This window comes from Grammomys surdaster, unplaced genomic scaffold (genome assembly GCF_004785775.1).
Source record: "Grammomys surdaster isolate TR1022 unplaced genomic scaffold, NIH_TR_1.0 126187, whole genome shotgun sequence".
Classification (NCBI taxonomy): Eukaryota; Metazoa; Chordata; class Mammalia; order Rodentia; family Muridae; genus Grammomys; species Grammomys surdaster.
This window is the reverse complement of record NW_021620993.1, coordinates 6,568,047-6,593,636: the sequence shown is the minus strand read 5'-3', so window position 1 is coordinate 6,593,636 and position 25,590 is coordinate 6,568,047. Positions and strand designations below refer to the sequence as shown.

The following is a 25,590-nucleotide window of genomic DNA, read 5'->3' as shown; positions in this document are numbered from 1 at the left end:
TGTGTCATGGCATCCCTGCAGGCTCCTGTGATTGTGTCATGGCATCCCTGCAGGCTCCTGTGACTGTGTGACCCCTACTTGTACATACCCACAAGCGCCTCTGCTCCAGGGTGTCCAGAGATGGTGGGAAGACACCCTCTGACATTTTTCAGGAACATAATCTTTATTCAAATGCAAAGGGATCAGCAACACACAAGGGCCAAGTTTCCAAAACTGCCCCTCATTGTTTGTTCCTCCTGTGGTCACCCCCGTCTGAGTGCAAAAGTGGTGTGAAGGTTGACTCCTTGGCCTCCAGGAGCAAGTGTGGTGGCAGCAGGTCTGAGGTATCTGACAGCAGTGTGGTTGTGGGACTCACAGGCTTAGAGCATCCTCTCACCTGTTCCTGGCATGCCTGCTCTCTGTATCAAAGGTAGACTCTCTCCCACCACAGTAATAAATTACAAGGGAATTTATGTAGCTCAAGCCCACGAGCCTCAGGAGTCACACAGGGAGAGCGGCAGTCTATGTCTTACTTGCCACTGAGAACCACTGTGTCAAGACCATCTGTCAGCCCAGGATTAGTGGGAAACAGTACAAAACTGCCCACACTCTTATCCCTGCCTGCACGGGCCTCCTGGAAACATAATGTGGCCCAGGTCTGAGTCCGAGGCTTGAGAGATCCTAAAGGCTGGCTACTGGAGTCTGGGTTTAGACACAGTTATCTGGAGCACACTCGGCCTCTTCTTCAAGCTCGGGACAGGGAGTCCCATTGTTAGCAGGCTGAACACGGACATAGCGGGTTCTGCTCTTGGCTCCCAACTTTCCACATGGTCCTCCACACAGTCCCCAGGACGACCACAGGGAAACCTCGCAGTCCAGCGGTGTCTCTGGAACTAGACAAAGCACAGGGGAGACCCAGTGTAAGTACTCCGTAAGACACTTGGAAAAGGTGGAAGGGACCACCCCTACATGTGCATTCATCCTAGGAAACAACTCTGCTCCGAAGTCTGGGAGAAACACTCGCTCCTCTCAGGAACACGGAGCAACACACATGATATCACTGATACAGACTCAAATAACAGCCAAATGCCTGGCTGGAATTGTTCCTTTCTAGACATGAGCTTCAGGGGGACTTGTAGCAGCACGAGTCCTGGGATCTTACCAGTTGTGGAGGAGGCGTTGCAGCCATGGAAGACCTCTCTAAGGGGAGGTGGCTCTCTGGCCACCGTGACCTTCATAACTGACATTACTGAAGTCCTACAAATGCCAGGAAACGCTCTGGACTGAGGGACCTCACTCTCCATTGAGTTTCAGGTATTTTCAATTGAGTTCCTTTCGATTCTGTCTCCTCTGTTTCCATAACATTCACATTTAAAAATAATTGGTTTGGAGTTATAGCTAAATGGCCCGATGATTTCCATTTTCTAGATAAAAATGCAAATGTCTCTTTATTCAACACATGCTAAACCAGCCAGCCAGGGGACAGCAGTCACCTACAGGAGGCCAGGAGCCCAGTGGCAGTCACAGGAGGACAGTGTAGAGCTAGCAGCAGCTGGGCTAGCAGCTCCCTGGGAAGGAGTCCATTTTTCATGAGTTCTGCCCTGTGCTGACGTAATCAATACATGAGTCCCCCAGAAACAACTCAGATGTCGGAAGCATTCAGAAGGAAACACGAGGAGGTTGGAGATGACAGATACAGTACCTGAAAGATTCTAGAAGATGTGCTCGGCCACTCCTGAAGTAGCCCCCTCCACAGGAGAAAGGGTGGGACAGGGCCCACAAAGACCCTTTAGAAAGATGAACAGATCCAATCTTTGCCCAGAACCTTGCCCAAGAGTGAGGGTTCCAGGCAGCCAGCCTAGATGAGATACCTGAGAACCCATCTTTCAGATGGCACTAGTAGAGGCCTGAATTGTTCCCTGCTTCCTGACAATGAAGTAGCAGTAGCAGCTGAGGTGTGGCTTGAGCTGTAAATGCTTGGGCAGCCCTGGTCTGCAGGGAGAGAGTCCCAAATGGAGCTCGTAGAGTGCATATCCCTGGGAGAAGCAGATCTAGGATACCCCATGTGTGATCAAAAGCAAGAGAGCTGCAGGCATGGGTCTGGTGGGAGCTTCCCAGATAGCACTCACCATGGGCAAGGCTCCTGGCCTCTACTCTTGGGGAGCCAAGAGTAGAAAGAGAAACTCATGTGGGCCATACCAGGTATTCTGCCCCTATTCCACTAACAGGCTAGCAGTCATGAGGACATGAGGAACGAGGGAGAATATATCAGGTGGGCCGATGTGAGAAGCCCCAGCTATAAGCAATGGCTTTTCAGGGCAGAGAACACCTTGGGGCAATGTACCATGTTGTGTACCTCAGATGTACTGGCTATGGAAGGGTTCCATTGGCTCCTATGCCATCCAGTGATTCTATGGGCAGAATTCCAGAGAGTTCCCTGTCACTGGAGATGTGGTCCCCTGCATGTCCTGCATGCTACCTTCCCAGACCTGACTAGGTGACTGAGTGCCCCAAGGGTGAGGCACATGGCACCACTCCAGTGGCCTGCCAGCAAGTGGCTCTTCCCACAAGACTGCACCATGTCTGCCCAGGTGATGTCACTGTCCGGTGTTTACAGGACTGTCCATCTAGAATAAGGCTGGGAGAGGTACACATCAAATGCCTGTGCCACACAGCCCAGCAAGCTCATCCTCCTGCCTGACTCAAGGCAGAGGTCCTCCTAAGTGGCCAGAGAGATGAGTGGACCGCTGAGCCTCCTTCAACTCTTCCCAATGGTAGAAATGGCTCTGAAACTTGGCAAGTCTTGGTTGATTCTAGCTCCTTAAGAAAATGAGGTGTGGCCGGGCAGTGGTGGCACACGCCTTTAATCCCAGCACTTGGGAGGCAGAGGCAGGCGGATTTCTGAGTTCCAGGCCAGCCTGGTCTACAGAGTGAGTTCCAGGACAGCCAGGGCTACACAGAGAAACCCTGTCTCGAAAAACCAAAAGAAAACCAAAAAAAAAAAAAAAAAAAGAAGAAAAGAAAACGAGGTGTGACTGTCTGAAGGGATTCTTGCCCATCCTGAGTCCTGTCAACCAACGGAAAGCACACTCTACCCTTCCAGTATTAAGGACTGGGGAAACAGACTCGCAGGGTCCATTCATTCTTTGCGCCCTCATGCAAGGGCTGCTGGGCATCTGACTGGCTGGAGGCTGCAGTGAGGGAACTATGATTCCATCCTCGATGTTCAGCTCCCTCAGCTCCAGCTGATGCCCCTGAGGGACCAACGCCCAAGGTTCCCATTAACAGACTCTGAAATTGATCATGGAAAGATAAGAACTCTGGACTGGCTATGGTGACTTGGGAACTTGGACTGGCCACAGCCAGACAGGGCCCAAGGCCCCATGGGAATGTCATGAGTGTGATGTTTCCATCAATGCCCTCTGCTTGGCCAGTGGAAGCATTATTGGGACCTAACTCGGTGAATTTACACAGTAGTCTCCATCAGCTGTGGCATGCAGTTCACTGGTGCCTTTTACCTATATCCGGGGTCTTTTTCCCTTGTTCATGGTATTTTAACAGCAGATATTATCAAAGTTTTATCTACAGTATTTGGATCCACCAAATCCCAAACCTTTAAAAATTAGTACCATCTCTGCTGGGCAGTGGTGGCGCACGCCTTTAATCCCAGCACTTGGGAGGCAGAGGCAGGCGGATTTCTGAGTTCGAGGCCAGCCTGGTCTACAGAGTGTGTTCCAGGACAGCCAGGCTGCCCAGAGAAACCCTGTCTCAAAGAACCAAAAAAAAAAAAATAGTACCATCTCCTAAAAAGTAATGAGAACTTGCCTTTGAAATTACTCGGGTTCAAGTTTCCTGTGACTTTAGAGGCCTGAGAAATTCTGTAGACCCTCAGGGACTACATTAAAGACAAGAGCTGGCACAGGGGGAACTCACATGCTGTCCCTTATACAGGGTGGGCTTTAGGACCTAGCATGTGGCCTTAGATGACATACACCCCAGTTCAGACAGTAGTAACATGATGTAGTGACATGGGAGCTCAGGCACACTTCCCCAGCCTGTGCTAACATCCTCCTTGTGCTAGCCTGTCCACCCTGGGTTTACAGATGGGAAACATGGAAATTACCTGAGAGGCTGTCAACAATTTCATTGCCTCTGCTGGCCAGGTCCAGCGAAGGTGGGGCGAAGGCTCTGGGACTCTGCCGTAGCCGCACGAAGGTCACTTTGGCAATGGGAGGCAAGGACTTGAGGCGTGGGTAGTAGAATGAGTTTGCAGGGTGGCTGGGCGATGAGGCTGTTATCTGGATGGAGGAAGAGAGCTGGGGCTGACACGGGCTGGGAAGCCCACGTTCAAGTGCATGTTTGGCCTCCTCCTGAGTCAGTACCCAGCATCTAGCAGGACAGGGCCAGCAAAGACTCCCAACTTGGGTCTCGTCTGAGTGACTCTCAAGCCCAGCATAGCTGGAGGTGTCCACATGGCCTCTCCCTAAGACTGAGGAATTCCTCCTGTCTCCCAGAGGCACCACTGCAGCTCAGCTGAGATGCTTGTCTATAGATGCTTATGCACCAGGCAGGCCTACACATGCCTCTGCACTGAAAGAACTGTGAAAGGCCCCTTATCTTGTTCTTCTCTCTGCAGCATCGCCAGATCCCAGGCAGGACAGCATTCCACTGTTAACCTGAAGGCACCAGAAGCGGAACTATTCTCTAAAGAGCATCCACAGGCTGGAGTGCCCAGAGGTTCATGTGGGGGCATTCCAAAGCCTTTTCCCTGTCCTTTACAGTAAACAATATCCTCACAACCAGGCCAGCTACCTTCTTTGTCCCACCCACCTCAGAGACAAGAGCTGCCTCTGCAATAGGAGTGGATGCAGCCTCTGCAGAGGGGCAAGGACTGCAGACCACTTACCTCAGTCACTGTGTCTTGAGGGATGGTTGCAAAGTTGGGAGAGGAGAAGGTGAAACCACTGTCTGTCCCTGCATCATGTGGGTAAAGATCAAGGACCACCTGCTCCTTCCAGCGGCCTCCCTCGCACAGGTCCAGACTATCAATGCCCACAAACCAGTCAGGGCTGGGGACAATACGTACCACGAAGGACACCTGGACGGGACCTGAAGACTTAGCAGCTGCAGCAATCAGGACATACCCTCTCCCGTGCTAGCCACGACTTACCAGCGAGTGCCTAGGGTGCACCTCTAACTCTGCAGAAGTCTGTCCAGTACCACTAGGGACGGCAGGAGCTGAGAACACCGCGTGCACACTCTGGAGCTTCTCTCCTGCGGCTTCGATCTCTTTCATCAGTGTCCAGGCCTCACCACGCTCAGCAAAGTCCCTCAGCCCATTGCTGACGTACTCATTCTTCCGCCACATGCTGTAGTCGGAGCTGTGAGCTGCCCCTGTGCAAAGGCCTGACTGCATGAGTAGCCAGCGGAATGGGTAGCAATGGGGCTATAGACTTAATCCCACATGGTTATCCCCAGGGGACACATGTCCCTTTCCCCCAAATATCAGCTCCCTGGCTGAATGGTAAAGAGTCACATCCACTCCTAACACAGAGAGACACTAATGTTCTTTACACTTATGTTACTAAGACACCTGGTCTTAGTAACAGTGACTGGTCCCCAGCTTTCCTGCAGCCTCTCTGCCCTCTAACAGCCACGAGGACAGTGGGTGTTTAGCAAGTGTCTTCTGTGTTGGGTGTTTCTTAGTTGAGAACGACTTGTGCTTTGTGTTGTGAAGCTAGCAGGTACTGCTTCCTGCCCTGTAGCCTCCTGGTTGGGGCAGAAGGAGGAAAGGTGTCCTTACCCAGCAGAGAGGACCACTGTGCAGGAGGCCGGAACAGAGGATACTGCTTGGGAAATGCTGTCTGGCTCCACTTGCCAATGAAAGTGATGCTGTATCTAGCCAGAGGCCGGGCTGTACAGACGGATTCTCCCCCCAGCGGCTGGCCTGTGGTGGAGCCTAGCATGGCCAGGAGGAAGACCCAAAGAGCTCTGCCCAGGGAAAGACTCACGTTTTCCATCACCTACAGCAGAGGGAGAGAAGTGTTGGCGCCTTTAGTCCCAGGGCCCCTGCCCACCCAGCCCCAGAAGAGAACAGAATGGCTCCCACATTGATTAGCCACCTGCGAGCACACAGCTCAGTCCCCAAAATGTCCTGCGAGAGTTTCCAGAGAAAAGAAGGCCACCAGGTTACAGGGTACGTGGTCAGTTTCACTGTCTGTCTAGAACTGTCACTGTTTTGTCAAGAACCTCAGTGTAACTTGCAGACTACAGCCCTCAGGACCATAGCACAAGGGACAAAAACCTCAGTGGGCTTACAACTATCTCCGCCAGGTACAGCCACAGGAACTACACACCTCCTGGACGCTTTACACTGTGTCTCCACCACTGTGAAGTGTGCCTGGCTTGTACACTTCATGGACTAGCTGTGCATGTGACTAGATTAGCAAAGTTGAGGTCATGCCTAGCCCCCAAGGAAGTCTCTGAAGTGTTACAGATTTCTGGTCCAGGAGCCCCAGGCCCTCTTGGGATGTGAACACCGCACTCACCTGGCAAAAGTGTCAGGGCAGACTGCTAGGCTGTCAGCTGCAGGACTGGTCCCAGAGCTCCAAGATCCTAGTTATGCCTGTGGCAGCAGCTAGGCCCCTGCTCCTCCTGTCTTCTGCCTCAGTGCCTGGTCCCGGAAAGTGTCAGAAGGGGCTTGAGACAAGGAAGCAAGAGGCTTTTCTGCTGCAGGGGCTGCTCTCCTCAGCCTTCTCCCGTTCTGACTGCTGTGACCTGCTACAGGCTGAACTCACTCTCCGCCCCTCGGGCTAACTGCTGCCCTGCCGCACCCCTTTCTTTGTCTTTCCCTCTCCCTTCCCTCTCTCTCCGCCCTCCTCCCTCCTCTAACAAGCTGTTTCTGAGTGGTGCTGCACAGGGCTTATATGAGTCTGGGGCCAGAGACCACATTGGTGCCCTGTCTGAACTCTGCTACAGATGTGGCCAGGATGTGGCCCACATTCTCCACTTGACAAGTGTGTATGTGTTTGTGTTCAGGGTGCTGAGGAGCCCCAGGTCTACCAGCTCGAGCTGTAATAGGCTTTGGGGCTCTTGATTTCAGCCAGACAGATACCTCTTTCTCACAGGAGTCTGAGCTATACAACTGGAACACCCCACTTGGCCAGCCAGTGGAAATCACCTCCGGGACCCCAAGCTCACTAGTGCCCCAGCTCCCAGCTTCCAGGTTACTGTTCTTCCTTTGGACTGGGTAGTAGATTCTGATGTTTATTGCAGCTCAGTGTCAGGGAAATACTTTCAAAACTACCGTAGAAGCCTCGGAACTAAGTAGAAGGGCGAGTGGAGACATCATACTCAGCCTCTGCTGGGTCCCCCACATACCAAAATATCCAGAGAGCTGTTCCAAGACACATTCTGGGTTTTGGAACAAGTTAATGTTTCACTGTCAGACAGACAGTGAGAGAGAATAAATAGAATCTACGAGGCTCAAATGCAAACAAAGCAAATGACTTCACCCTCATTTCAAATAAATAAGGCAGTCACAGAGCGGCAACTGTGCACATAGCTTTTAGGCACCAGGCATAGAGGCCAAAGACAGACTGCCCCAGAACTTTTCAAGCCTCTGGTGAAAGTCACCAAGAAGCCTAAAGCTTCTGGCTGGGTGGGTTCTAGCTATCAGTGTGTAACTCACTTAAAATTAGCAAGCTAGCATATCTTAACAGAGGTTGCCCAATGGCTTCAGCTGAGCAGCTATAGGTCACATATTGAACAGAGGTGTGGCATGGCTTGTCAGCAGTACATACTTTCCCTCTGTCTGGTCAGAGAGAAGATGGTTGGACCACTGTATCTAGTACAGCTCATCCAACGATGCAGAATGAAGCCATGAAGACAACTAAGCCTGAGTAGACATTAGAACAAGGACTTTCTTCCCCCTTTCAAATAAAGGTGCCCTAAGGCAGCTTGGAAAATCCCACTGTCCCTTGAAGGACACCAGGCAGACAGATGCTCTCATGAAATGGTCTTGACCTTGTGGACTCTGAAGGATCTTTACGCTGACCTTTCATTCAGAGGCCTCTTTTCCCCTTACTTGCCTGTGTTCTGGGACTAGCTATGGATCATGCTCGTCACAGGATCCAGGTTTCTCACATCCGACAAGAGTTCTAGAACTTCAGGGACCAGGATGCTCACAGTGTTGCTGGAGAGGGGCTGTGCAGACCAGGACACTCATGGTATTTCTGGAGAGGGTATACAGGGGCCAGTGCTGGTTGTGCTGTGTGTGTGGGGTCCCTTAGAGCAGTCATAGATCTATACCTAGAGCTTGCCAGGCCAGTCTCCACCTACCAGAGCTTAGGCTCCTAAGAAGAGGATACTAAATGACTCCTGCCCAGCCAGGAGTCACTGAGGGCAACTTCAGTCCAGCTCCTGCCCTATGCCCAGGAGAGACTCTACGGCTCACTCAATGCCACAGAACAAGGTGGTAGTCAACAGCCCCAGCCCAGTGCAGCAGGAAGCTTCTCTCCCAGCCTTAAGCCCATGAAATCTTTGTGACCTGGGTATCCACTCGTTTGGCAGTGAGAATGAGCCAAATCCGGTCACCTCCAAACAGAGTTGCCGCTGCTAAGCCAGGGCTGCCCCAGGAGGGCTGGGCAGGAGGGTAGCCAGGCAAGAAATTCCTTTAGTGGTGGCAGTGTCCCCTAAAAAGGAAAATCCCTGAGAATGTTCATGGACGTGACAGGAAATGGGGAGGACTTGGCCATGGTATAACAATGACTCTTTCAGCGCTCTCCATAGGTGTGGCACAGGCCCCTAGGCCTGACCTGGGCAGAGACATGCCAAGCCGCATCTGCTGACTCAAACTTGGTATCCCCACCCATAGCATGGCTGTCTCCTGCAGGGCACGCCTGGCTGCCAGGTGCCCCGGCTGTGAATTAAAAACTCACCCTCAGATACCACACAAGCCAGGTCCCACACACTCACACTCCACTGCTCACTGGCTCCAGCCTGGTTCCGTGACACATGCTCTCTATACACATGCCTTTGGAGGCTGCAGCCACGCTTGGGCAGTATTCCCGGAATGGGGCCTCCAGATGGCTCTCTCGTGAGCTCCCCCTTCCTCTTTCTATTGGGCACTGAACATTCCCAGCTCTGGGCCTTTGCTTGCAGTCCCTCTACCTAAGGAGAGCTCTTCCAAGCTGGCTTTAGGTCTCAGGGAAAGCTCTGCAGCCATCGCAGCCCAGAGGAGCATCTGCTCACCCAAACGAGCCTTTTAGCCCACCTCACGGCTTTACTTTCTATCTCCTGTAGAGAGGGAAATCAATCCCAGCCCTGTAAGCAGCCTGAGTTCTGCTGCAGGATGTTACATGCTCACAGGGGCGAGAGTAGGCTGAGGGCAGACTCTGGACTAGGCTTCTGGGCACAACTTCTAGATCTGTATAGTAAGCTGAGCTGCAAAGTTGGCTGCTGGCCCAACCAGCTCAGGAACTTGTCCCACAGGGCATTGCTGCCTTCCTCCCTCCTGTTCTCCCTCCCTCTTTTTCTGTCTCCCATGTCACTGTTCTGGGTCAGACTTCAGATAGCACCTCTGCCTCAGGGCTGAACTATATCCAGTGAGGAAGTCCTAGGTTCAGCTTTGTGTCCTTTGCTTTCTTAGAACACACCTAGGAAGAAAGTGAGAACAAGGGCCCTCAGCACCCAAGCACCCACCCCTATCCACACCCCTTAGTTTCTGAGTTCATGTAAGTGGGGCTGCTTGCAGCTGCTCTCCATGCATGAGTGTGAGCACTGCAGCTATGCCATCCCAGAGGGAGCACTGGACACATGTCCTCTCGAGTCAGCACAGCGTGTCTATATAATGCATGTACAGGAGACCAGGGCATGCCTGGCACGTGACAGATCAGGAGAGGACCTGCCAATGCTGTGTGGCTCTAAAGCAGACTGTCCCCTTCTATGGTGCAACAATTAGCCTCCTTTAAATGTGAATTTGGGCAGGGCAGTGGTGGTGCATGCCTTTAATCCCAGCTCTTGGGAGGCAGAGGCAGGCGGATTTCTGAGTTCGAGGCCAGCCTGGTCTACAGAGTGAGATCCAGGCCAGCCTGGTCTACACAGAGAAACTCTGTCTTAACAAAACCAAAAAAAAAAAAAAAGACATTTAGATGTGACTTTGGGTCAGCAAAATGACTGCTGAAGCCTAGTGACCTACATCTCATCCCTAAACCCATGTGAAAGTGGAAAGAACCATTCCACAAAATTCTCCTCACGAGATCCCCCACAGTAGAAAATAAAAGTGGGCCTGGCCATCTCTAGTAACACTTGTCATAGTGTCTCTTCACATCTGACGTAAGACGCTAAGACCTCAGCAAAAATGGGGGATATTCTGGATATTTGGAGCCCTTTCTGGATATTTGTACTGCCTTTTCAGAGTTTGGGGAATTGGTGTTTACTTTGGACTTGACACTTAGTAGGCCAAGGCAGGTGGATCTCTTTGGGTTCTAGGTCAGCCTGTTCTACATACCTAACTCCAGGGTAGCCAAGACTACAGAGTGAGACTGTTTCACAAAATTAAAAAAAAAAAGGGAGAAATGACTGGACAGGGGTTTGGATACTCTAAAAATTAACCAAAGGCTTGCAACAGTAAGAACTCCCAAGAACTCTCTCCACCAAAGCAACAAGGAAACAGACAAAGATGGACAGGACCAGAATGTGCTGTCTAAAGTGACGACAGGACTATGGAATGGTATGGTTAAGGGGAAGGCTTTTGTTGTAGACACGAGGGGTTGCATAGTGAAAAACAGGTTATAAGGAAGATGAGTAGCTGGGGGGAGAGAAGCCGCTGAGCTGGAGGACATTCAGGATAGGGGAGAAGGCAAGCTGCTAGCACGGACTTTGAAATGTGTACCTCATATTTATGATACCAAGAGAGCCTGGAAGCCAGCATGTGCTTTGGATATGTGGATAGGTGGCACAAGTAGCCCTATGTCCCTCCTGCCAAAGGTAAGGGAAATTACTCCTTTGGGTAGATGGGAATCAGTTTCACAAGCTCCCGAGGAATGCTGGCTTTTATCTAAGTGCCAGTCCATGTTGAACTCATTTCTGGATATTTGTACTGCCTTTTCAGAGTTTGGGGAATTGGTGTTTACTTTGGACTTGACACTTAGTAGGCCAAGGCAGGTGGATCTCTGTGGGTTCTAGGTCAGCCTGTTCTACATACCTAGCTCCAGGGTAGCCAAGACTACAGAGTGAGACTGTTTCACAAAATTTAAAAAAAAAAGGAAGAAATGACTGGACAGGGTTTTGGGTACTCTGGAAATTAACCAAAGGCTTGCAACAGTAAATGGGAAGTTATTTTGTCAAAAAATTAGGGAAGGTGGAAAACCTTTAACTACCTCAGATCCAAACTTTCCCTCCAATGATAGTGAAATGAGTCTGGAAGCTGAGGTCTGGGACAGTATGGGGCTAAAGCCTTCTCAAAGAGTCATTTCCAGAAAGTCATTTTTATGTTCAGTCTCTGGTAGCTCCTAGAAGGCCCCACCTGGGAAGCTGTCCTTAGATGATTGATTCTGAGCCTTTCCTCAGAGGTGTTTGTTGGAAACAACTACAGGCAATGCTTAAGGCTATTGTCTAAGGGATGGCTAAAGATTGAGGCCATACCCAGAATGAGAAGCTCAGAGGTGAGAAGTACACAGGGATCTTACTCCTAAGAACCTAGAAGGCCATACATTTCAAGAGCTCAGGAAATGCCAGTGCTCAGGCAAGGCCTGACAAGGTCCCTAACTGACCTCTGACTGACCTTGAGGCTCCTTTCAAGCAGGAAGTGAGGGCTAATGCCCGTATTAAGTGGCCAGCTGAGTGTTTCTATCATGTCCCAACACACAGAGAGCCTCACAGCTGGAAGATTAATTGATTCCAGGCATCTTGAGTCCAGTAATTCACTGACCACTGAGTTAACCAGGAAAAGACTCTATGACCATGCTTGGCAAAGAATATAAATATTTCAAACTTAAGCTGGAAAAGTCACTAAAGAAACCTCAACAAACAGCAACCCCTAAAGAGGGGAAGGAACTAATTTCCAGAACTGCCAAATTATACTCTCTAAACTGTTCAGGTTCTAACAAAAAAATGTACAAAACATGCAAAAGCAGAAGGAACTATGGCCCATAAACAGAAGAAAGCAGCTATAGAAACTCACTGAGGAAGCATGGGCCTCGGAGACACTAGTTAAAGACTTTAACAGTCATAAGCATGCTCAGAAACCTAAGAGCCAGGCATGGTAGCTCACACATCCAGCACTTGAGAGGCAGAAGCAGGATTAGCACAAATTTCAAGCCAGGCTCTTCTCCAGAACAAGCTACAAGTTTGCCTGGACCATGTAACATGATCCTGCCACAAACTGGCTGGGTCCCACAGAGGAAGCCATGTCTGATAAAGTGTGAGCATGGGACCTCACCGAGGAGTGAGTGAGTGGTAGAAATCACAGAACAACATAAGCCTTGAAATTGAAAGGTGTGATAACCAAATCACACTTTTTATTACTGGAGCTTAAGAGGAGAGCTGGGAAGATGGAATTTAAAGTCCATAAAAGGGATAGGTCAGTTGAGATTATCCAGTCTGGGAAAGAAAACAGGATAATGGAAACTAAACAAACACTAGAGACTTGCAGGGAACCATCAAACACAAACAATTGCGTAACTGAAGTCCCAAGGGGAGAAGAGAAGATGCATGTAGAGTGTTTGTGTTGAAACCACAGCTCTTGTTTTAAGGGAATAACAAACTGTTTATTCTGGAGCCATTTTGAATGACCATGGCCCCAGAAACACAGATTTCGGTTACCCCAAATTCCATGTTCCAATGCAGGAATAGTTTCACATGGTTTTTATACTTTTTACAGAACAAAAATAGTCATGGATCAAGGCAACTTTGAAAGACATAGGTGGGTACACCAGAGAGGTAGGTATAAGACAGGACAACTGTATCCTATACAGAGCCAAGATGGCATCTGATGGCATTGTCAGGTCCTCCGTTAATACCTTCTAAGAGGTTTTTATTTATTATCATGGGGTATTAGTTCAGAAACGGAGTGTGGCAAAGCATGGCTGTTCCAGAGCGCTAACACTAGCCCAAGATAAAGTCATTAGCCTCTGAGTCTACCAAATCCCAACTCTCCACAGCACTGAGATTCCAGTTGGCCCATCAGTCTCTGCAGACACAGGCTACTTCCAGGAGCTTTCTTGTTCAGAGCCAGACACGGCTTCTTTTCAGGAATTTTCATTCACAAGAGAAAAATTATGTGAAAAAACTAACAGCTGAAACTTTCCAAAACAGATGATGAAAAGTAATGTATACACCCAAGAAACTCCACTGATTCTAGGGTATGGAACATACAAAAAAGTCTGTCACAGTCACAGCTAAGCATTCATGAGCTTAAGAGCCCCAGATTGGAAAGAGAAAAACAATCCATCAGAGGCAAGGGTTACTCCATTAGATTTAATATTTCATCCTCACCAGAAACCATGTAAGATGGTAGGGGTGGGAATCAGAACAAAGGAACAACATCAACATTTAAAAAGCCAATAGCTCTAGAAAAGGCTGTCATTCCACAGTAACTTAAACCAGAATTTCTCGTTAGGAAAGCTATCCCAAGAGAAAGACTAAAGGGAATTGTTTAGACTGAAAACAAAGGGAGAGTCAGCAAAGCCACGTGAGCAAAGAAATAGCAGCAACAGAGGCAAGACAGGAGGCCCTGGAGGAGGTGCAGAATGGGCAGGAAGCTAACTCCAACACCAGTAACGGTTCTGCTGGAGAGTCTGGCTGGTGTAACTACGTTGGAACAGTGGAAGTCTATTGATGGGATGCAACTTCCAGGAGAGGCTCAAACATGAATCGTAGTAGGTTTCCGTATGAGCAGCTACCCATTCATTCCCCACCACCAGGCAAGTATGTGTGTATTTCTGGTGTAGTTTGCACACAACCTGCAAGAGCTAAGTGGACACAAGGGCTCTGTCTTCTGGATATCTGTAATCTGTACTCGGATATCTAACCAAGGCTGTGATCACAGATGTTCATAGAGCTAGTTGGCTGCTCGCTGTTCTGCTGTAATTGTTGTGAGCCCGTTATGATTTGAGTGTAAAATTCCTTCCAGAGGCTCTGTATTCGAATACTTGGGTGCTGTGTAAGAGGTTGTAGAACATTTAGGGTATGGGGTCTCACCCTGAGGTGGATTGCTAAGGCCAGGCCTTGAAGGTTATGATCTGGGGCTCTCCTATCCATCGGATGAGGTGCCTCCACCGCATGCTCCAACTCTAAGGAAGCATTTCTGCCATGCCTTCCCCACCACGATCAACTGCTCTGTCCTAAAAGTGGGAGCCAAAGTAAACTTTCCTTGTCTGTGTCAGGCCATTTAGTCACAGCAGCATGAATTAGCTAATTTACTGCCATTCCAGCTGCCAACTGCCAGGACCTTTAAAGGATTGAAGCCTTCTTCTCCCCGTTCCCATTCATCATCTCTTTGCTCTTTCGGAAGCTCAGACATGAACTATTAAGTTATTCTCAGGGAACTGCATCTGTGAGGAAAGTTTAAAAAGTGATACTATAAGCATCACAGCTCTGAGGGGAGCAGTGCCCTGGTGGTCAGGAGCCAAGGAATACCACACAGTCATGCTGCACAACAAACCTCACTCCAGAGATTTACTGGGGAGAACGCAGGAGGGTGGCCACTTCTGCTCGGGCGAGAAGCAGCAAAGAACTGATCAAGAGACGGGTTTCATTCAGGATTTCTTGGGGGTAGAGTTTTCCAGGGTGGAGATTTCCAGGGTGAGGATTGGTGGGATTTCAAGTCCTGGAAGTGAGCTCAGACTTTTTACCCTACAGATACCACGCAGACTGGGAAAGGTGTGGGCTCTGAAAAGGCCTGAGCAGACAAGTTTGCGTGTCAAGCTGGTCCTTGGTCTAGAAACAACCTATGACAAACAAGCTGGAACAGATCAATGACAAAAATGGCTGACTTTGGGGAGAGGCTGACCATCCTGGTCCTGGCAGTATTAGACTCAAATTTCCAATTTAACAACAACAACAAAAATCACAATGCCTACCAAAACCAGGAAAGCATTGTACACTTCAGGGGGAAAGTAAATAGAAACTATCAATAAAAAAGCCCTGCAGATGGCATGTCTACACAAAAACTCTACAACTGCCCAAAGATGTCCAGAGAACTAAAATGAAATGAAGAGAAAGCCAGCAGTATGATTGGGAAATGAAATAGAAGGACCAGACCAGTAGCAGAATACACATTTATTCACAAAACAATGTAAGAGCACAATACAGATGAAAAATATTACACTTAGCCTAGGGGTGGGCAATTATCCCCTCAGAATGTATGAGTAAAATTCTCTGGTGGTAGAGACTGGTTGCCCAGCCTGGGGTCTTTGCAGAACCCATATGTGACCAACAGAAAGGTATGATCCACAATGCTGCCCCAGAACCTATTAGAACTGGGTTTTCAACCACAGCACTAGGCATGGCAGGCTGACCCAGGGTCTTTTGACCCGACCCCCACCGGGCAACTCAAGCAGCCTTTCTAAGATCATCAGAGTAAGAAAATGTACAACAGACCCTCAGCAACTGCAGTACTCAAGGATGAGGAGGCTGGATGACTCATGTAAAATGTCTATGGATTGTGTAAAATGTCGGTGAATCATAGGGGGATGGACAGTGTCTCCCACCCATGCCTCCATACCCAATATTGCTCATTTGACAAAAAGAATTGATAGAAGTGATATCTTTTCATGTTGTGCTGGATGTTATCAACAGTTCCTTTTAAGTACCCTCTTAGCTGCTCAAGACCAAATAGTTCTGATTTGGAATAGACAGCCTTCAGAGAACCTGCCACCCTCTGTAAAATGATTAGTTACATCACGGAAACCCTTGAGTGTCTTACAGATGTGTAAGAACATCTCAAAGCACAGTAAAGATAGTAATGGAGGCGTATGAACAAAAGCATCTTGCATGACTAGAAAGGGCAAACGTAGGCGTCATAAGATTGTTGGGTAAAAATCTCAGCAGTAGACATTGGTTGCCTCTCTTTGAGTTGTTGGTCAGGGGCTCCCGCACACCCTAAAGACTATTGCCATTGCTCTTGGCTGTATACCAGAACTAGAGGATCAGACCCTATTGCTGGAGATATCAGACAAGACGATTGCAGGACATGAAAGAAATCTGAGACTAAGCTGAAAGCTCCCTCCTTACTGCCTAACTTTCAGGGCGCTGGGCAGTGCTATGGAAGCTGCTGAGGAGAGCTCTCACCAACTATCCTATCAGCTAGTATCCTTGTGTGGCAAAATACCAACATGCCAGGTGAGGAGCAGCCACTGGCGCAGTGGTGGCACTGCTGTTGTCACTATAACCTCCTGCTTTCTCATTGGATTTAAGGTCAGCTCCATGGGGGAACTCGTGACTTAAGCTGTAAGCCAGGGCAAAAGCCGGAAACTGGGAAGTTCATAGGCCACAGGAGGAAGTAGTTGTTATTGCTTTGCTGAATGGATGTGATTTTTATTACGCAAACCATACAAAATATTAGAGCCAGTGAGTTCAGAAAGGTTGCAAATACAAGGTTGATATTAAAAATTCAGTTGTATTGTTATATACCAGCAATAGACAGCATGAAAATAAAATTATGAAAACCTATTTACATCAAAAACAATAATACAATTAAGAGTGAATTTAACCAGGAAAGTGCAAACTTTTATACTTAAGAAAAAATCCTACAAACTATCATTAGAAGAAATTTGAGAAGACCTAACAACTGGACATCTCCTTTCACCAAATTATTATTAAAAAGGCAATACTCCCTACAATGATCCACAGATTAAATACTATTCCTGAGAAAATTTCAACTACTTGCTGGACATTCCTATAATCTCAGCGTTTAAGAGAGCGAAGTCAAGGATCACAAGTTCAAAGCTAGCCTGAGCTACATACAAGACCATATTTGGAGGAAGTGGGGCAGCTTTTTATTTTTCTTTCTCTCTCTCTCTCTCTCTCTCTCTTTCTTCCTTCCTTCCATCCATTCTTTCTTTTTTAGAGAATGTAAAAACTGCTGTTAACATTTGCAGTCCTTCCAGAGAGGCATGTTGATAAAACTCCAAGTATCAGAAAAGCCAAAGTCATTCTACCCATAAATGAAGCGAGGTCTCTATAGACCTTGCTCTGTAGCCTTGAGATCGGAGGCATCTCCTTAGTCCTCAGTGTTCAGTGTCCTCAGTATCAATTCAGCACAGATGATATGAGGCAGCCACATTGGAGTCTACCTCTAAAGGAGCCTGCCCCCCAAGTCCCAGGGAAGGGAGCAGGGACACTCAGTAGGGAAATGAAAGAACCAGTTGTTCTTTCTGTCCTGGAGACCTGTCAAGGTCCCCAAAATGCAGAGTGAGGGACACATAGAGAACCACAATACACGCCCTCCCCAGATTCTCGGGTTTGGCTCTGCCCAGCCCCTTCCCTGGCGCAGAGAAGCCTGGAGGCCCGGGAAGGGCACTCCCTCGCTAAGGAACCACTTCCCAGCCTGGAAATTCTGAGCTACTGCATCTGGCCTCCCACCTCCCCTGACTCCCACCACCCTGGCTCCAGCTGCACTGGTGTCCTACTTTCCACCCTGCACAGTGGAAATATGGGTCAGCATAATGCTCACTAGGCCTGGGGCCAGAGCCCGTGGAAGGAAAAACACCAGGCCAACTGCCTGGCAAAGCCCCAGCCCTACAACAGGCTCCTGCCCACACTCCCACTTGGGATTCAGGGCTGTGAGGAGGATGCCCCTAGCTCCTGCTTAGCTGGTAGACAGAGCTCTGAATGTGGTAAAGCTCAAGCCCATCCTATGAGACATCTCCTATCTCCAAGGCTTTCGTTTTTACATTCATTTTCTGGTTGCTTACTCCTGATCCAGTCCACGAACAGGGCTGATGACGTGCGACTCACAGTAAGGCACTTCTCTGTGTTTCTCTCTTCCTAGAGGAAACTAGACCATCTGCTGGCCCCTGCAGACTCCTGACAGCACAGGTCAGGATGATCAGGTTGTCTCTAGCCCCAAAATATTGGAAGGGCCCATGTCTTCCCTCCAGCTTTCTGCTTGGGGGTGGGGCCCTCTGCCCCTCAGGGCTGCCCATGGGTGTCTCACATCCAAGCTCCAGGCTCAGTTCAGAGGGACTGTATCCTGGTCCCAGGTTAGCCCTTAAGCTGTACCAGAGACAGCACCTTCGACAGGGCCTTCGTTTATCCCGGATGGAAAGACAGACAGAGCTGGGTCAGACCCAGGGTGTTCCCTGCAGCTGCTCAGCCTGTGCAGCATCTGGCTTCCCTTCCTTCTAGGAACTCTCAAAAGATGTTTGTTTGACTTTATTTTTACTGAGACAGGGTCTCACTGTGGAACTCAAAGAGATCCACCGGCCTCTTTCTCTCAGGTGTTGGGATTAAAGATGTGTGCCACCATACCTGGAAAAGGATGTTTTAAAGGTTGTAAACAATACATTTTACTCCTAATGATTCAGAGAAAGAGCTGCTCACTACCCAATACCACCTGACAGAGAATTATGGCATGGTACCCAACCAACGCTGCCTCCCTGCTGTTCCCGCTGTCTGCAGAGCCTGGTGGAGGCTGGAGGGAAGCTCCACTGTCAAGCTGTTTACACTGTTTGCCAGTCTCACGGGGCAACTACAAAAAGGGTTAACTTCCCTTTGCCTTCACTCTGGCTGGCATTCCAACCCTGGCCCCTAAGGAATCAGAGCCTCTGAAGGCTGTCTCTCAGCTCCACCCACCTCCTTCCCCAGGTTTTTTTTTCCTGTGAACTGTTAAGTGCACCCATCAGGGAATTCAGCATGTGTTGGGAAAGGGGCTGTTTTGGTTTGTTTTGTTTCGTTTTTTGTTGTTGTTGTTGTTGTTTTGTTTGTTTGCTTTGTTTTTTTTGTTTGTTTTTCAAGACAGGGTTTCTCTGTGTAGCCCTGGCTGTCCTGGAACTCACTCTGTAGACCAGGCTGGCCTCGAACTCAGAAATCCACCTGCCTCTGCCTTCCAAGTGCTGGGATTAAAGGCGTGTGCCCTCACCATCTGGCTCGTTTTGTTTCTAAGCCCTTATTCAATGCACTTTCTCAGAGGTCTGAGAGATGAGGAGATTTCAGCTTCTTCACATATGGCTGTGTGTCCCCAAGAAGGTGACTTTGTCTCTCTGGGCTTCAGCTTTTCCACATCTGGGAGCACAGGACTCTATTTCTAATGTTCCACCAAGACTTTCCACCTCTTCCATTACATAGTGAAGGCACCCATTGGGAACATGTACAGAGGTTGTATGGCCATTTCCCCACTGAGAAACCCTGTAAATCCATGAAAAGATGAGGGATGGAGACGTGACCCGGAGGAGCCTGGGCCATTACTAAGAATACTATACTCCCCCTCCCAGGCCTTCCAGAGTATAGGGGAAATGCTCACACTTGCCAACAGAGCGAGCTGCAACCTCAGAAGTTCCTTGCAAACAATGGCTTGTCATCTAGGGATCAGGCATCCCACACCAGTAAGCACAGAGAGGGATCTTGAGTACATGTTATCTGTATGCCCGATCTAGCAAAAACAAGAGTAGCCAGCCTGGTGGCCACAAGCCAGAGAGGGCGAGCTGTGCAAGAATCTAAGCATGGCCACCAGTGAGCTGTGCTGATGTGAGCACTGACCCTAACAGGAGTTGCCATGACACAATGCAGGGTCAGCAGGGGCTGGGATGCCAAGGGTGTGGTGGTGACAGACAGACAGACAGACAGACAGACAGGCAGGCAGACAGACTGACTGTGTATAACACAGAAGAGGTCACATTCTCACATAGGAGATAAGTCTACAAGTGCAAGGTTTGTGAACTGAAAGAGGTTTGATTTAAATGATCTTATAATACAGCAAAATTTAAAGAACTAAAACTGTCCCCAACTTTAGCCACTCAGAAATGATGTAGCATACTTGCAGTAACCATTTGTTTAAAGCAGGAATCTCAGTCTGGACATGTGGAGCCACTAGAAAGCCATGGAGATGGACAGGCAGAGCCCCAGCACTGTGTGTTCCGCAGTGGAAACACAGAGAAAGCTTGCTACATCCATCCTAAGAAAATAAACCGAGCTGGGTGTGGAGGTGCACACCTTTACTCCAGCACTCAAAAGTCAGAGGCAGGTGGATCTCTACACAGTGAGCTCCATTACGAAAATTAGAGGATTATGAGGGGGAAAGAAAGAGATGGGGTAGAGAACAAGAGGCTACATGATTCTTCCTGAAATCAGTTGTCCATGCCAGAAAGCCCAGTGCGGAATGACCATCGCTATTCAGTGCTAAATGTTGACATTTAGATCTACACAGGACCATCGACAAGACAGGAGCCATGAAGAGGGAAGGCTCCAGAAGGGGTCATGATGTCAGAACTTGAAACCATGAAGCTTTTAGGAAGCCTGCAGCACACAGGTGATCCTAAGTGGATTCAAATGACCAGAGTTACTGAATGAGAAAAACACAATTAGAGAAACACAAGAAGCTGGAAAGGAGCTTAGAAGTGATCAGGCCTGAGAAGCACGGGAGAAGCAGAGATGCTCACGCTGGCCCGGATCTGATTCGAAGCTGGAAGGAGTGAGCCTGGAATCACTCCAGCCCTTCCAATGCATGAAAAGATGGAAAATCTGCAACTCAACTCATGAATCCAGTGTCACCTAATACAGAAACCCTCCATGGAGAAAAACGGAAAACCAGACAGGCATCACTTCTAAGTGAAGATGCAAAACAACCAAGCTAAAAACAGTAACTTGTGTAGCATCTCACAGGAGACCTTGTCAACCAGGGCAGGCTCTGCACAACCAACTCAGATCGCTTCACTAAAGATAATCTCAGAATCCTCGGAGAGACAAGACAAAGTTAAGTTTGATCATGTGCCTATTATTGTTAAAAATAAAATTTACAGTGTCAACAACAAACCCTGGAGGTTCCCATCATGGTTTATGTATAAAATGTGCCTCTCAGGTGCATGAGTTAAGGGTTGGCCTGCAGCTCATGGTCCAGAATTTTAAGAAGCTGGGTCCTGCTGGAGGAAGTGGGTCTCCAGGGATGTGCCTTGCCCAGGACCCTTCCGTACCCGTACCTCTTTCCTGGCCACTGTGAAATGCCTGCACACAGGCCCACAGTAAAGTCCAGACAAACCTGGGCTTAAACCCCTCCAGGTGTGAGTCAAAATCAACCTTTGCTCATTTTTCACTGTCTTTCGGGAGTGTGTCACATGACAAAAACTCTGAGGCAGCTGTGTACCCTTCAGTGGCCAAGACAGTAGCATCTACACTGTCGCCAATGTCCGCTGCTTTCTTAGACATGATAGCAAGTGCAGTAAAGTAAGGAAACCAATGACATAAACAAAAAAGAGCATATAGAATAATTTTCAGTGGCGATATGATTACTTCATATAAAAATTAAAACTCAAAGGCCCCAGACGTGGATCAGCACGTAGAAATACTTGCTACCAAGGCTGAATACATGACTTTAACCCTTGGGATCCACACAGTGAAAGAGGAGAATGCTTCACCCCCATTGTTTAAAATGTAATAAAAATTTTTAATTAAAAAAATTGGTCAGCACTTGAGTGTCAGATCTCCGAGTTCAAGTCTAGCCTGGTCAACATAGTGAGTTCCAGGCCAGCCAGGGCTATATCATAAGACTACATCTCAAGAAAAAAAAATTAAAATCAATATGAAAATATAAGATAAATATTTTTTTAAAATATGTATTCCTTCAACCAATAAGCACTGTCCTGTATTGTTTTCTGTAGTAATAAATACCATAACCTAAGGCAACTTGGGGAGGAAAGAGTTTATTTCATCGTAGAGTTTACAGTCCGTCATCAAGGAAAGTCAGGGAAGAAACAGGAAGCTGGAGGCAGGAACTAGAGCAGAACCACAGAAGAATGCTGCCTACTGGCTTGCTCTCCACAACCGGATCAACTTGCTTTTGTACACAACCGAGGACCACTTGCCCACCAACAGTGGTCTGGTCCCTTCCCGCATCCGTCACTAATGAAGAAAATGTCATTCAAACTTGGCCACAAGTCAGCCTGATGGAGGCATTCCCTCAGTTGAAATTCTATCCCAGATCGTCCCAGTTTGGAGCAAGCATCTAGCAATGAAATCTGCGGCAATGCTTCTCTGACCACATGGCTGGTGTAAAGATCAACAGAAAGCTAGGATGCTGCTATAGGTAGCTCAGACAGGCCACGCCCAGAAGGCCACGCCCAAAAGGCAAGACTAGCCCCTCCCCTGGCCCCTCCCCCATCGTGGCTTCTTTGGTCCAGGGTTGCTCAGCTTTCTTTCTCCAGACCCCAGGATGTGGTTCTCAGGCAGGATGATTACCAAGGCTGGGGAAATGCCTATGGGCAGCTCTTGGTGGTGGGCATGAGACAGAGGAAGACCATGCTGTCTAAAGCAAAGTCACATAAGTACTCCTGACCTCTGTGTTAGCATTGTGGTGAGGACATCACCTGACTGCTGGGGACAGCCATGTTTTCCCATGTGAGAGGTAGCCACTATTTCAGGACAGTTAAATGTGGTCTTCTCTAGAGAAGAAAGACAAGAAAGATGTAGATTCAGCATGAGAAGTACTATAAACTCAGTGCAGGTCACACAGGTAAACAAAAGAAGGCCGGGCATGTCCTTGGGAGGATGTGATGTTCTCCTGGAGAAGGAGTAGCTTCTGGACAAAGTGTCACCTGGGATTCCATGGATGAGCAAGTGATGGCAAGTGAGAGGAAGAGTGGTGAGCATCTCTGTTTGTTTTCCCATGTTTGCTCCCTCACTGTGGCCCATGAACATGTACAACCGCTGTCCACTGTCACTGGTAACTGTTCAAGAAGTGCCAGGTGACAGGGCTGGAGAAATGGCTCAGGGGTTAGGAAGAGTAGATGTTCTTCCAGAGAACCCGAGATCAGTTCCCAGCACCCACACCCGGGTGGCTCACAGCTGCCCAGAACTCTAGCTTTAGGAAATCCAACAATCTCGTTGGTTTCCGTGGGCACACGCATGTACACATAAATAAAAACTAAAATCATTCTTTTCAAAGAGTTTGTGCTTGGGAGATGCCTCTGTGGTTAAGAACACTTGCTGCTCTTGGGGCAGGCTGGAATTTGAATCCCAGAGCCCATGTCCTGTAGCTTACAACTGCCAGTAACTCCAGCTCCAAGCTACCAGACGCCCTTTTCTGTGCTCCACGAGAATCCACACTCATGTACACAAACCCACCCACTGATCACACATATATGCATAATTTTGAAATCTTTAAAATTAAAAAAAAAGTGCCAAGTAAGCTCCAGTTGCTGGCTTGTGTCAAGTTCAGTGCAGAAACCCAGGCATTCTGGAAACCAACACTCAGACTGTCCAGGCCTCAGCAAAGCCTAGAGTCTTAAAAGCTCAGGAAAGGCAAAGACGGAGTTAAAGACAGTTAAACAATTGTGTGGGAAGGTGATGACAGCCGGGTGATATGGGGAGTGATGGAAAGATAGAGGCAGAAAGTTCACTTAATATCCTGCAGTATGGCTACAGCAGGCAAGACAGTGGAAAGAAACTGTTGGACTTTGTGAAGGGCTGCTTTCAGGGAGGGCAGACAGGCGGCTTTAGTATCTCAACGTGATGGAACAAGTCACAGTTGGGACTTACTGTGGTTAGCAACAGCCTGGCTTGAGGCAACCACAGTTTTGTCCTGAGGAAAAATGGCTCAGCAAGCTCACCATCCTAAACCAGTATCCACAAAGTGCTGATTGGCTGTAAGTAACAAGTAACTAGTTCTTAGCTGGGGGAAGCTCTACCATGGAGGACAGGGGTGAGGAGGGTGCCGGTACTCATAGGATGCCAGCTCAGAACTAGTAGCCTGGGCTGCTAAAGCCAGACGACCCCAAAGGCCCCCAGAGTTCTGGCATGGGCAGGTCTTGGCTCATCAGCCCAATGATGCTTCCAGCTCTGAGCTTCTCTCCTTTCGTGACCTTATCAGCCTGCTGGGATGTGTAAACCATGAGCTAACTGTGTGGGAATGCACTTTCCTCTGGCTGCCCCTTCAGAGTCTGCTGGTCCCCATCAGCACAGTGCTGACCTCCACCTCTGTCCACTCCCAGTTTTCCAGTGAAGAGCCCAGGACTATAGTGTTATAGGCCAGGTACGACTGGCCTCTAGTTACAGCCTTCCATGGGGTGGGGTACAATAGGGTACCTCTGCTCAGAAGGGCCCTAGTCCTGGCTTCATGTCTGCTGTTGTGGCGAGGCATCAGGGACCCTCAAACATCCAATATAGAATGGAGCCTGTGCCTGTCTAAATGCCTGCAGCTCAGCCAGAGATGCCCTCTCACTTAACTTAGAGGACATGCTATAACTGAATACCAGAAGCTTGCTTATTTATAAGCAGTTAGTTGTTTTTCAGTGTTAGAAGTCCTGAGCCAAGGCATCCACATGTTCCACCTCTTTCTCATGACACTGGCATGTACTATGTGTCCTCACTTGGCAGGAGAATCAGCCTGCTCAGTGCTAGGGACCCAGCTCATGTCTTAGGTATCCTGGACATCGCTCTATCGCCGAGCCACCCTCCCAGCCCCACAGCCCTTACTGTCTGAGCATTAAGCCTTCCAGAAGGAAAGCCCACACCTAACACCTCTTCTTCATTGTTCCATAGTAACCTTACAGTGAATTTACCTAGTTATAGAGAAAATCTTTGTTGTTGACCGAACAATGCATTTACTTAGAGGGAAGGTGTGCTGCTGTGTATCATTATAAGCAGTGTATCATTGTATCCTATAAGCAAGGTTCCTTTTTATTGCTGGGACCTGTGTCCCACAGCAGCCTGTCATTTCCCCTATAGCTCTAGCATGTTACATCTGTTCCCAGTTTATAATTTCCATCACTGTTACCAATGCTACCTTTCCTCATGGCCTCTCTTGGTGGAAGTACTTGAATCTGAAGAGGGTTTGTTTCTGAAGATTTGCTTTGTGCCTTACTGAACCTACTTGTCTTCTTGTAGCTTTCCTGGGGCCTGCCTAAAGTCTCAATGGGGTGCACATACGGGTTGGGCTTGTTTCCAGGTGTGTGTGTGTTTGTGTGTGTGTTGACCCTCTCTGGGATTTGGCCAGACGAGGCCTGGCTAATCACTGGCTAAGGCAGGAGACTTGGCCACCCAGCACTGGATTTCTTGCTCAGTCCCACCCAAGCTGGGCTCTGGGTATGGTCTCTAGGGCCTATGGATAATGGACTGGCTACGGGTAGACAAGGCACTCCTGGCTGAGATCCTAGGGAAGAAGCCATACTATATACACCTGAACACAGAACGTCCATGGGGTGAGGTCTGAGTGCATCTGAACTGTGTGGTGGCACTTCAGCTGGGCCTCTGAATAGCTGTGCCCAGGCAGTGCCTGGGAGCCTGGTTCTCATTTGACAGGTGGCAGCTGTTGTTGTTTTAGGGCTGGGTCTTACGGCATGGTGCCTGGTTCTGAGGTTACAGTGTGTACTGAGACTGGATATCATAAGTAGGGAGCCCAGTCCCTAGGACCCATCATCCTGAGGCTGGGTCAGAGCGATCTAGTGTCCTCCACAGACT

At 48.7% G+C, this 25,590-nt stretch overlaps 1 protein-coding gene across 2 annotated transcripts; it reads right to left on the bottom strand.

Moving 5' to 3' along the window:
- Positions 1-139: 139 nt before the first annotated feature.
- On the bottom strand, positions 140-6,713 carry Spon2 (spondin 2). Of its 2 annotated transcripts, XM_028758274.1 has the most exons (6): positions 6,528-6,713; positions 5,783-6,002; positions 5,150-5,373; positions 4,886-5,077; positions 4,103-4,277; positions 140-872 (listed from the first exon to the last, which is right to left on the bottom strand). In XM_028758274.1, exons 2-6 carry the CDS (start codon positions 5,997-5,999, stop codon positions 688-690), a joined length of 993 nt encoding a protein of 330 aa, XP_028614107.1. In that variant the 5' UTR covers positions 6,000-6,002; positions 6,528-6,713; the 3' UTR covers positions 140-687. The 2 variants fall into 2 exon arrangements, with proteins under 2 accessions (XP_028614107.1, XP_028614108.1); XM_028758275.1 differs by lacking the exon at positions 4,886-5,077.
- Between the last annotated feature and the right edge of the window lie 18,877 nt (positions 6,714-25,590).

Coding starts and splice junctions, on each gene's coding strand:
- Spon2 (XM_028758274.1), bottom strand. CDS start 5,999: ATGGAAAACGTGAGTCTTTCCCTGGGCAGAGCTCTTTGGGTCTTCCTC. Junction 5,374..5,782: donor ACAGTGGTCCTCTCTGCTGG/GTAAGGACACCT, acceptor GCCTTTGCACAG/GGGCAGCTCACAGCTCCGAC. Junction 873..4,102: donor AATTGTTGACAGCCTCTCAG/GTAATTTCCATG, acceptor TGCTTTGTCTAG/TTCCAGAGACACCGCTGGAC.